The sequence below is a fragment of the Folsomia candida genome, unplaced genomic scaffold (assembly GCF_002217175.1).
Source record: "Folsomia candida strain VU population unplaced genomic scaffold, ASM221717v1 Fcan01_Sc059, whole genome shotgun sequence".
Lineage (NCBI taxonomy): Eukaryota > Metazoa > Arthropoda > Collembola > Entomobryomorpha > Isotomidae > Folsomia > Folsomia candida.
Window position 1 is genome coordinate 80,138 of NW_019091251.1, and position 12,546 is coordinate 92,683.

The 12,546-nt window shown below is 37.1% G+C and overlaps 1 protein-coding gene across 2 annotated transcripts; it reads right to left on the minus strand.

Moving 5' to 3' along the window:
• Positions 1-1,025: 1,025 nt before the first annotated feature.
• LOC118433584 lies at positions 1,026-10,997 on the minus strand. Of its 2 annotated transcripts, none has more exons than XM_035845615.1 (4): positions 10,705-10,997; positions 2,016-2,494; positions 1,538-1,904; positions 1,026-1,418 (listed from the first exon to the last, which is right to left on the minus strand). In XM_035845615.1, the coding sequence occupies exons 2-4, from the start codon at positions 2,394-2,396 to the stop codon at positions 1,141-1,143; spliced, it is 1,026 nt and encodes a 341-aa protein (XP_035701508.1). In that variant the 5' UTR covers positions 2,397-2,494; positions 10,705-10,997; the 3' UTR covers positions 1,026-1,140. The 2 variants fall into 2 exon arrangements, with proteins under 2 accessions (XP_035701508.1, XP_035701507.1); XM_035845614.1 differs by lacking the exon at positions 10,705-10,997 and adding an exon at positions 3,151-3,654.
• Between the last annotated feature and the right edge of the window lie 1,549 nt (positions 10,998-12,546).

The following is a 12,546-nucleotide window of genomic DNA, read 5'->3' on the forward strand; positions in this document are numbered from 1 at the left end:
ACAGAACTAGTCGATTTAAATAAATAAGTGCATTAATTGAAGGTACCAAAAAAAGAATTTCACTCAGAAATGGGTAGGGTTTCTTTTCGCAAATTCACACTGATGGAAACTTTACATACTGATTGATAAAAGTATTTCGGGAGCATGAGGAATGTGTTCAAGTTATTTATATATTGCCTGATCGAGTAATTATCTCATATATTGTGGGATTCGGCAAATTTTTCCTATATTTTTAGCAGCGTGTGCAAGGGCAAAAAGGCATGCCTTGCCCAAAATGCCTTTTTGCCTATTAGGCGCATGAATTTTGGGAATACCGGGCCCGATTGCCCGAAATGCCTTTTTGGTAAAATCGGGGCAATTTGATTATACGATCGTATGATATTTATTTTAAAAATAAGTTTAATCTTTCACAATTCACTAGATTTGTGAACATAAATAAAATTATGTTTATTTGGGATAGCTGCATGTAGATGATTGTCGATACCACTAAACACAATCTAGACATCTAGAAGTCTATGAATATTCGAAAATTCTCGGAATCATCATGAGCACATACGTAAATACTCTTGTGAAGTACGTGTGGAGGAGTGAAGGGTTGGTAACGTTTTGGAAAAACCGAAAAGGAAAGCCACACGGCAAGAAATGCCCGTCGGTATTTCAGTACGGACGTATCAAAAATCGCATTGCGAGCGGTCCCCACTTAAATTGAGTACAATCATACTTGTTCGAGCAAATGCGTACTTCGAGCAAGTGTGTTTGTACCTAATTTAAGTGGGGACCACTCGCAATGCGATTTTTGATACGTCCGTACTGAAATACCGACGGGCGTTTTTGCTGTGCAATTCTTTGTTTTCACTGTTGTATGTAAATAGAAATATTTCAGGCAATGCATATTAGTAACATATGGAAAAAGGCAAAAAGGCATCAAACTGGCAAAAAGGCACGCAAAAGGCAATTGGGCATTGAAAAAAACAAAACGGCAAAAAGGAATGGATATTTTCCAAAAAAGGCGCCTTTTTGCACACTCTGATTTTAAGACAACATTTTATTGATAAACTGGGCCTCAAGTTAATTTAAAATTTAAATCAAATTTTAACACATATTTAGCGTTTAAGTTGGTAATGCAAGACATACATAAATTTATAATTCCCCAATATCCCTGAATTCCTTAAGCTTATCCGATAAATCTTTCCAAGCAGCGGGATCATCCAGGACAACCCGTTGGATCCGTGTCCAAGTCTCTGAAATCAACGAGGGATCGTCTAGAGGAAGCGTAACTATATCCAGAAAGCGCATATCGTCCTTGTAATGGGTTAGTACATCGCATTCCCAAATTAGTGAAAACTCATGCTGGGTACGTAGTGTTTCCATAGTCGAAGTCAACATTAGACACACGGTTTTCGAAAATCGTAAACTTCCTGCGCACCGAAATTAAGAAGAGGTTTATGATAAATAATAACGCATTGGTAAAAACTTTGGGTTGGGAATTGTTTAATAATATCGATCCGAAACTTGGACGTATTTTCTAAAGTCTTACCCTCATAGTCTTCATAGTCGACGACATATTTAAAAATTGGTTTCTCCACCCCGCTTACTTTGTCCGTAACGAAAATAGTGAATGCATCTTTAATCGCTATCAACTTGCCAGGTTTATCAGGCAAATCATTTAGACCAGCCGCGACTAAGTTTTCCGGATCGATCAGGGTAGTTTTGGTGTAAGCTTGGTCAGTAATCCTGACGCCCTGGTCCGTAAGATCGGTTACAATTACGACTTCTTTCCATATCTTTTCCTGAACTTGGTTAGCTTTAATTTTCCTGTAGCACATCTTAGTCACGTTGCTTAGCACGAGAGGTGTAAGTTTAGTGTGAGCGTGCTCCCCAAGGAAACATAAGCAGGTTGGATGCTATAAGGCAGGAATAAAATCAAGGATATTAAATTAAAATATTAATGTCCTTGACTTTGATTTAAAATCCATAGATATAAAAAATGTATTACTAATGGTAAGTACGCGTACCCCTTCAATATATGAGTCTTCTTTCGGGGGGCCAAGGTCAATAATAGCGGCATGAATTATATTCATACTGGAGACCCCGCCGTCCTCCATTTGTTCAAAATAAATTACTAAATCCAAGTACAGGATCCCTTTCTGGCCAACCGTCCAATTAAGCTGCACGTCAAGGATGTGTAACTCAAAGTATGGAAGTACGGTGCTATCTTTAGTAGAAAGGTGCCTTATTTTCATTTCCTCCATTATTTCCAAGGTCTCGACCCATTTAACGGGATCATCCAAAACGTTGGATCGAATGCAGTTCCATACATCGGCAATAAATTCAAGGTCATGCTCATTGTCGAAGCGAAGTTCTGACAATTCCACGGCATCTTCGTATATGCCCATGGGACGACAATCCCAGATTTTAAGATCAAGACCGTTATCAACCAGAAATTCGAACGTCAATTCGTCAAGAAGGCATACCTTAGAAGATTTAAGGGTTCCTGGAATGAAAACAATGAAATAATTAGTCATAGACAATGCATTCAAATTTTGGAAATACAGGTTTCTGATTTCCAGCGTTCTTCAATGAAATATTGGACATCTCTTTATTAAGGGGTGAAAACCCCTCTATGGGAATGTCTTGTCTATCAGTCTGTCCGTCCGTCTCCACGATAAAATTTGAACGGATGTGAATTTCGACATGCCGTTGGCGCCAAAGTATTTCTAATTTTTGAAGTACGGGTGAGTTCGATGGGCGTTGTAGGTCGTAAGGTCGCGGCGCCACGGTAATGACGCCAATGATGAAAGATGTCGAATTTCTTGTTTTGATCTTTCAGACGTATTTTGGTGCGCGGAGTTCAAAAATCGACATTGTTTTTAACTACGCTGACCGTGTAGACCACACCCCATGTCGACAAATTGAATTATGTGATGTGGGATGTCTATCGAAACTTATACGTTCTACGTACGCGGGAGTTATGTCGGAACGGGGCGACATGAGACGTGGGGTAACGTGAGACAATTTGGGAAAATGACGGGAAAGTATTGGAAGCCGATGTAGGTGTGCCACAAGGACATTTACATACGTTCGTTTTCACCCCTTTGCTACATTTCGTTTGCAACAGTTTATTATTATTGGGTTTGGGTATTTCAGTACCTGCATAATCTTTATAGTCAGCCGTCATTGTAACTAATAAGGAGCGATATTTCTTTTGATGATTTCCAATCCGTATTTCGATAACCTCTCTAATTTCTAGGATTTTTCCTAATCTGGTTGGCAGAATTCGTATTGCCTCATCCATCAACCCATCGGGATCGTTCAGGATAATGTTCGGGTGATTGTCTTCTCCCCGAAAGTTTCTTCACCAAATTCGTCAACAATGCCTTCTTCCGGATAGAGAATCATAACATAGCAGCTTTTCACCACTTGAAGTAATGATGTTTCAGTAATATCTTCATGGATAGTTGCAGCGTGAAAGAAACAGTAAGGTAGAGGTATCTGGACGAAAATTCAAGTCAAATTCGAACTTTAAACTGACAAGGGACACTCACGACCTGTCGTTCGCGTCCAGGGTACCCACTACGTTTTTTAGAACATATCAGTACTAGGACCCTAAATAGAGGATGCATTCATATTTCCGTGTTAAATCATATTTCCTGCCGTGGCGTGGAGTCAAATTCGCCAAATTTGTATGTTTTTATTTTTAAAACCGCCATAACTTTTGAAATCCTGGGCGGATTTTCAAAAACAATGAAAAAAAGTTCAACTTTCGTATCTTTCAAAATATTAATTGTTTCAATTTGTCAAAATTTTAGGATTTTCTTACACATGGCGATAAAATCTTAAAAGTGTTAAAAAAAATTATTTGTCATTTTTTCGGAAAATTTTGCCCGTTGTGATTATTTTAAGCCCAAAATTTGAAAATCTATACCAAGAATTGTGCAATGTTTGTTCGCAGTTGAATTTGGCGCTCGGTTATATAATTGCCTCACATTGCCCCATAGTTATTTAAATTGCCCGTCAGCGCTACCTACCGGGGGTTTACGGCACTAGATTGAGTTTTTCGCCTTTAGGTGGCGTGTTTGACAATCACAATCAATTTACAACCAAGAGTTGCGCAATGGTCGAGTGTCCACAATTGCGTTTGGCCCTTGAATATACCCACGTGTTCCACATAGTAGTAAGGGGGGATATGCGCATTCCTCACTCATGTATTTTATATGGGAAAAAGAAGTATACGCTTACTCCTCACCTTGTTATTCATATGGGAATTGTTGTATTGACAATAACCTAAGACAAAAATGGGAAATTTTAGGCTCAAATCACGATTTGAGCCTGAATTGCACCATTTTTGTCTTAGGTTATTGTCAATACAACAATATACGACAATATACGACAATACGACTATAAGGTACGTACGCACGCATGTATTTAGCTCAAATGTAATTTTGCTTCGAGTATAAAGACTTGCCTCCTAATCGATTAAACGACTAGGAGACAAGATCAGCCTCCCATTTCCTTAACAATGAATTCAAATAAGAAAACATTTAATGAAGTGTGTATGTCTTTGTCGGGAATGTATATACATTTGCAATGACTTCTGCAATCAAATCTTGTTTAATTGGAATGGGTTTTTTACGTGAAGCTTGAACAAATGGAGACAATTCAGCAAACTCTTTGCATCCCTCCATATAACTTATTTTGGCATATGTGTAAAGACATATGTGTTTACATATGTACACATACATACATATGAGTATAGTAGTGTGTCTGAGATATACTATTATACACTGCAAATAAACTGGTGTCAATTCCGCGCGGTGTAGTCACATATAGACACCACGCGGTGTTAATTGCCCGTATTAACACCGCGTGGTGTCTATATGTGACTACACCGCGCGGAATTGACACCAGTTTATTTGCAGTGTACTCATGAAAGTAATAAAGACTGCTATTTTATGCATGTATGTACTCATATGTGTACATATATTTACATGGGTAAACACATGTAAATATGTGTACATATGTAAATACATATGTAAACACATATGCGTACAGATTTGGGCATAAAACCTTGAGAGGCTGACGCAAGATCAGCCTCTCATTTGCACATTAGCAATTGAATAGAGCGTTAATAATGTTCATCCAAAGATCTGTTGACACTTTTTGCAATGTAATTTGTTGTATTCGGTGATCTCGAATTGAAATTTGAAGCAAAAACTCAATTCGAAAAAGATTTCTTTGATCCCTCGAGATATGTAAATGTTCATATGTACACATATGTGCACATATGTTGCTCAAATCGTCACAACGTTCAGTGCCCCTGATAATTTTGGACCAGTATATAAGCAGAAGTTATTGGGACCATCAGACAGTTGACCCGTAGAGGTAGCATCAAGATGGTTTACAACTGTAGTCGGTGCTCCAGGCATTTTAATTCTAAAGAGGCTTTAAGTAGTCATGAAACTGGCTTTCACAAAGTCACGTTATTTGATTCTGACGAGGGTGAAACAAACAAGGACTCAACCAATGAGTCTAATGAATCATGTTCCGAGGATGAGCCCACACCAAAGAGGGAGCGACGAACTCGGGCTAAAAGCAAGAGCAGGCGGTCATATTGTAACAGAAAAGGAGTCAGTCGCGATTCAAGTTCAGGTGCGTCTTCTGACGAAGAAGAGACCGATAGTGATACAGAAAGTCGTGCAAGCGCAACTTCCCATGACTCTGGTGAATGCTGTGAGGTCTGTCGTACACTGCATAAGCCTGACCGGGTAGATTTTTGGTGTGAACCACTTGCTGAGTATCATATTCTTGGAATAGAGTTGATGCTAAGAAACGAAGATTCGACGGATATGCTGACAAAATTGATGCAGTTTCTAGAACTCCCCCAAACTGAAGAAGAGAAAATGCTAACGACTGGAGAACATCTGAAAGGTGTAATCGCATCTATCATGCAAGCGGCTAGCAATGGAGAAATGGTGGTCACTCGTAAAATACTTAGAGATATTGTAAGATTATCATCATCCGGCCTCTCTAGGGTCGAATAAATACAGACGAGACATCGCCTCTTCTAATTTGTGTAGGTAATTTTGTCAACGATAAAATTCCTTCTCAAAAGATAAAACTTAAACTTTCAAAGATTTTTATAGATGTAAAAATATATAGTTGTCAGAATAAAATGAAATTGATATAATTCATATTTGAATTATGTAAATATTTAATAGCCTAAATATGCGCAATAATTCGGCAAATAAAACTATTTATTGTCAATAGTGCAGTTTTGTTCATATTTCATTTACTCATCTCAGCATCTTATGCCGTGGCCGGCTCAACCTTTTAAGCTCATAAATTTAAGCTTAAATTGCACCATTGATGTATAAATATTAAACTAATGACTTTTATCAGCACCTGAAACCCACCACATGTGCATCAATCAGCTCGAGTCTAGAATTAGTTCTTCAGTTTTATGCATCTAAGGAAAAATAACTACAGATACCCTGGATTGGTTTTTCAGTTTCAAGTAGTTTAATTTGAGAATCAATCACAACTCTCCTGGCATTTTCAGGGAATGGCGTGACAGTTGTACTGGTTGTGATGTGAAATAGTGCGCGGTGAAAGTGTCTTAGGTTATTGTCAATAATTTACGCTTGCTAGAATTTGAGTTACTTTGCAATCAGAGTTTTATTTAGTTCAGTGAATTCAAAAAATAAGTTGGGAATTGAAGGACCCCCGGAATTCTTTGAGTCTTCGCCAATATGTGCAAGTAGTAGATAAATGTACATGTGAACTTAAGCTAGATTCGTCATACCAGTCTCGAATTGCTTGGCTAAAACCATCGCCCAAAATAAAATTGACATGAATTGAGTGTTTTGAAGAACAGAATGGATCCATTGAAACCAAAATGTGGACCATTCCACACTTACAAAGGTACACGTAAACGTGTATTTAGCTCAAATGTAATTTTACTTCGAGTAAGAAGCCTTACCTCTTACTCGAATCTAACTCGAATAACTTATGGTGACATGTAAACACAAATGTAAATACATATGTGTACATATGGAAACACATATGTAAATACATATATGTACATGTAAATACATGTGTACATATGTGTACATATGTAAACACATATGTAAATACATTTGTGTACATATGTAAGCACATATGTGTACATATGTAAACACATGTGTACATAATTGTGTATACTAGTTCATATTTCAATTATATATATGTAGATATTTGACAACATTAGTATACAAAAATTAAGTGAATAAAACAATTTGTTAACATTAGTACAATTGTGCCTCATTTCATATGTACATATGTGCTCACTTGTGTGCAAACACAGGAATATTGTTCAAATAATTGCTTTAGTGGATACGTCCAAAGCTACTCGTCGATAATTCGTACCAGTATCGTTCTTACGTAAATGGATGCTTCCATTTTCATCGCTTGTGATTCTTTGGCCCTGAAAGTTGAATCAGTACATTGAATCATGAGGGGTAATTTGAGATAATCGGAGGAATTTAAGACATTTAGGATAACTTGAGACAATTGGGGTAAATTCAGATATTCAGATATTAAATTCAGATAAATACAGATAATGAAATGACCCATCAACATTTGTCAAAGATTCTTGGGTTGTAATATACTCAATGCTAACTACTGCAACCTTGAAGTAAAGTGAACCTTTTATTTTGACCCTTTTCTTGAGTGCATTTAGGGCTTTGTTTTTAAGACAATAAAAATTAATGGAATCCGCCAAGTTTACTGAAAGGTTTTCAGGTAGTAATCTCTTCAATGCTATGGGTCAAACCATGTACTTATTTTCTTGGATAAGGTTAACATTGTAACATACTCCATGTTATGGGCGAATCCCTGCACTTATATTGTTAGATAAGATTAACATTGTAACCTACGCAATGCTATATGCATAACCCCATACTGGTTTTTCCCCATAAGAATAACATTGTAACCTACTCAATGCTATAGGTGAAACCCCATACTTGTTTTTTCCTCATAAGATTAACATTGTAACCTGCTCCATGCTATGGGTGAAACCATGCCCTTACATACTAGAGAGAAGAAAAAAGGTTCAATTTATTGCACATTAAATAATTCTCATAACAAAAAGAAGGCCGTCTTTTCCTCTCATCTTCCAAGAAAACGTTGACCCAATTTTAGGGTACATTTTCTTACCATCATAAAAATCAAGCTAAATTATTGACTCTACTCGTAAATAAATTGAACCTTTTTTCTTCTCTCGAGAGAAGAAAAAGGTTCGATTTATTGCACATTTATTGCCTCTCAGCAACAGTTACTTGACAATCTTTTCTTTGCAAAGATAATGTCTGGTTTTCCCTCGAAAACACTTCAACTTAATTTTCTCCAACCTCCCTGACTAAGAAGTCGAGGACAAATGTTTATTACTTATCTACTTTTCAGACCATTGCTAAATTGAGATCTTGGGGTGATTTGAGAGTTTTGAGGTGATTTGAGATTTTGGGGAGAATGAGATTTGGGAAAAATTGAGATTTGGGAAAAATTGAGATTTGGGGATAAATGAGAATTTGGGGGAAAATGAGATTTTGGTGAGAAATGAGATTTGGGGATAAATGAGAATTTGAGAAGTGATATTTTGGGGAGAAGACACATGAGTTCACATATTGACGGTGGTGAGAAGGTTTCACCCGTAAAGCATGGTATCCAAACCCTCGTAAGATATAACAAGGTGACGAGTGAGCTCTTTCCCATAAGAATAACAAGGTGAGGAGTAAGCGTATCCTACTTTTTCCCATATGAATAACAAGGTGAGGAGTAAGCGTATCCTTCTTTTTCCCATATAAAATACATGAGTGAGGAATGCGCATATCCCCCCTTACTACTCACATCACCCCATATTTATTGAAATTTTTGGCCACCTAGCGGAACTCTGAGCAACCATTTTGCACTTTTTGACGCTAAATGGCGTTCTGTGCCGGATGTACAAAAACGTTCTCAAAACGTTTGCTACACGTAATCAACCGGTTGCACTCTTAATTGGGCGAAAGTTGAACTCTTCACCCGTGGAGTGTTACGTGACCTTTAATCTTGGCCCATTCCTCAGAATTGCTACTCGACCTGTGACCCGTGCACACTCCTGTGGCCTGTGACTTACACCCTTACAGTTGTAACTTGAACTGTGATCTGTGACCTACATTCTTAGAGTTGTACCTTGACCGGTGACCTGGAAGGCATGAAATAAAGCATTAAGTTTGCCTACAGCCCGCAATGCGGGCTTTAGAGACTAGTCACAACCAAGAATTGTGCAATGGGTCGTGCCCACAATTGAATTTGGCGTTTGAATATACACACGTGTCTCACATTACCCAATATTGATTTTAATTACCGGCCAACGCCACCTAGCTGAACTTTGAGCAACCAATTTCCATTTTTCAGCGCCCTTCAACCAAAGTACAAGAACGTTCTGAAAACGCTGCCTACACCAGAACAACCAGTGGTACCCATACTTGGACAAGACTTGACCTTCTCACCCGTGACCTCTAATCTCGGCACATTCTTTACACTTGTTACTCAACCTGTGACCTAGGAACTTTACTCAAGTCGTCCCTGTGCACACTCTTAGAGTTGTATGTAACTTGACCTGTGACCTACGCCCTTAAAGTTGTCACTTGAGCTGTGGTATTCCTTCATCACGCAACATGTACTGTGGGTCATCGTCATGTTACTCAGAAGTTCTGAGTCAGAACTTATTTGATGAATATTTTTGCTAATGCCTGGGAACTTTTGCAGTGGGTAAAACATCGAACTGTTATGTTGTCATTCGGCAGGTGCTTCTACCTAGAAATATAACCTCATCTATGCTTAGAGCCCGCAAAGCGGGCTTCGAAGACTAGTCCTACAGAAACTACAAAAGTTCTGGGGGTTTGAAAATGGTCGAAAACACAGATTTTTAAATTTGGCGCCATGCCACGGCGCCAAATATGAGTTTTACATGGAAATATAAATGGATCCTTCATCTAGGGTCCTAGTAGATTTTAAAAAAAGTGAGTACCTTGGACACGAACGACAGTGTCGTTACGACACCTCGTGAGTGTCCCTTATATGTAAAATTCATGTACCGCTAAAGTTTCTGAAAGTATTGAATTAAAAGTTTAAAATTTATAATTAAGTTTAAAGTCCCGATTATATTTTACTCCTCACGCGCGGTAAATTTATTCGAATTTCCATCGGGCGGTGAACTTGTAGCCACACCGCTCAAGACGTCCCAGATTGCAGTGTAGATTAGTCCACGTATACACTCTTAACAAAAATCCGCAAAAAATTATAACCGTGCTTCAGTGTTAATGATTATAACGGAAATAATCCTGACACAGACGGTGAAGATTTTGTTACCTTATTGTGATAATATAACTCCGCTGCGTGAAGATATTATATCCGCCCGGAGACTTTTTATATCTTGCGGTTAAGTCACATATTGACCCGGAATTGATTTGGGTACGATTTTATTTTGAGTGTATATACCGCTTCGTTTCGAATACAAAGGAAATGGAAACTATGCATAAAGAAACTCGAAAATGGAAACGGAAACGAACAAGTAATTTTAGAAACGGAAACGAAAGGAGACTTTTGGGGAATGTTATAAAACATATGGTCTTGCGGCATAATTACCTTAACTAATTTTGGGGGCAAATGTTATGAAAATATTACCTCATTAAAGTCGTCAAGTACAGGTTTTTTAGACATCTGGAAGAGAACTGAGTGAATCGTTAAGTTGGGCTCAAAGAAATCGACATAAATATCGAGATATGGATATCCAACGTTTGATAATTTCCACTCCAATATAACATGCCGAACTAACAATTCCACAGGTTGTGAATTTACATAATGCGATTGGATTGCAATTAGTGTAATGGCAACCAAATTTCTTAAAAAATTAAATAACTTCATTTTAATTAATTGTAAAGTTGGACTGGGAATGCTTAAACTTTTATACACACATATATAAGTACATACTTACAATATGTAAATCAGTTTTGCCAACATGACGAAATATTTGAGATAACACGCGATAACCAAAATCAGGGTTTATCTGCTCCATTATAACGTTCGATTACAATAATTGTTTTAATATAAAGATATGAGTAAATTACTCAGAGTAATAATTATAAAAAGTCATATGTGCACAATAAAGACTAGTCCGAGCTGCAATTCCAAAATTACAAAGAGTTAATTGTTCATGCAAAGTTCGCCTGTAAACTGAAATATGAATATCAAAGTAAGATAAGGCCTGTTCGGATATAACATTGGTAATTTAAAAACTCGACCCTCAAGGGGTGTGGTTCTCGACGCCTAAATTATGCTAATTTGTGATATTACAGAAATCCATGAAAAAAAACACCGAAATAGGCATTTTTAGAAAGATTTCTGAGATTTGCGAAGTCATATATTTGCGTTTATTTATAAATAAATTTGCGAACTTGCTCATCTCCAAGGCTGGTTTGCTGAAATTTCAAAAGTTTGCAATTGTTTTTACAACTTGTTTGAATATCACTACCATTCATAGAGTTTTTACATAGCGTCCCCAATTTTCAGATTTGCACATTCTCACTCTTTCATTAATATCATTCGTGGATGGGAAACAAAGGCTCGGGGCAAATTCGCACCAAAAACTAAAAACTCCTCCAGCTGACGAAAAAAAATTTGCTAAACAGTAATTCTTAAAAAATTCATATTTCTTAAAATCTGTGTACTCCTCTAAACAAGAATTTAATTTGATCCACTACTAATTAATACACTCCATACTGTACCCATAGTAAATTTAGTAGTGATTGGGCGAAGAAAGTGTGTAATTCTTAGATTAGTTTTTAAACTCTTAATTAAAGCTGAATTACATTTTAATAATAAGGTTAACCTTTTTTGAAAAATAAATGTACTCTGCAGTTTAATTTTATATTAATTAAATCCCGAGTAGAACGTTAGTGTTTATGCTGATTTAGTTTAGCACAGCCAAGAGCAAAAGGATAGCACGTAAGGAAGAAACTTCTGGGACAATGTTATTCAAATGGGGGAATCAAATGTGCTATCCTTCTGCACTCGTACCATGCCGAATAATTTTTTTAACGCTCTGATATAATTTTTATTAAATAAAGCGTGCAAAACTAGGGGGTGACGTGCTAAATTGTTTTTGTCTCCGATTTTTTTTCAAGGAGCTAGAAGGAATTGAAATAATTAATTTTGGAAGAGACTTTTGGGACAACACATTGTGCTTATGGCTGTCCCAAAAGTCTCTTCCAAAATTTAAAAGAAAGTTAAATACAAAGTTAACTTTGTAGTTAAAGTTAACTACAAAGTTATTCCCATAACTTTCTCAAAATTTCCAAATTCTTAAATTCCAGAATCCCGAAAGTCCCTGTCGCTACTTTAGTCGCACATGGAATTTTCCTTTGGGAATTTCAAAAAACGCTCGAAAACCATTGTAGACATAAAAATTAGGAAACTTTTGGTGAAAACCGCATTCAAAAATATTCACCCCACTTCGCGCTAAAAATC

What these genes read in the sequence shown, in the direction of transcription:
- LOC118433584 (XM_035845614.1), bottom strand. Translation starts at nt 3,295, where the DNA reads ATGGATGAGGCAATACGAATTCTGCCAACCAGATTAGGAAAAATCCTA. An exon ending in TGACTATAAAGATTATGCAG is followed by an intron (nt 2,495 to 3,150) that starts GTACTGAAATAC and finishes TTTTCATTCCAG; the next exon opens with GAACCCTTAAATCTTCTAAG. An exon ending in AAGACTCATATATTGAAGGG is followed by an intron (nt 1,905 to 2,015) that starts GTACGCGTACTT and finishes CCTGCCTTATAG; the next exon opens with CATCCAACCTGCTTATGTTT.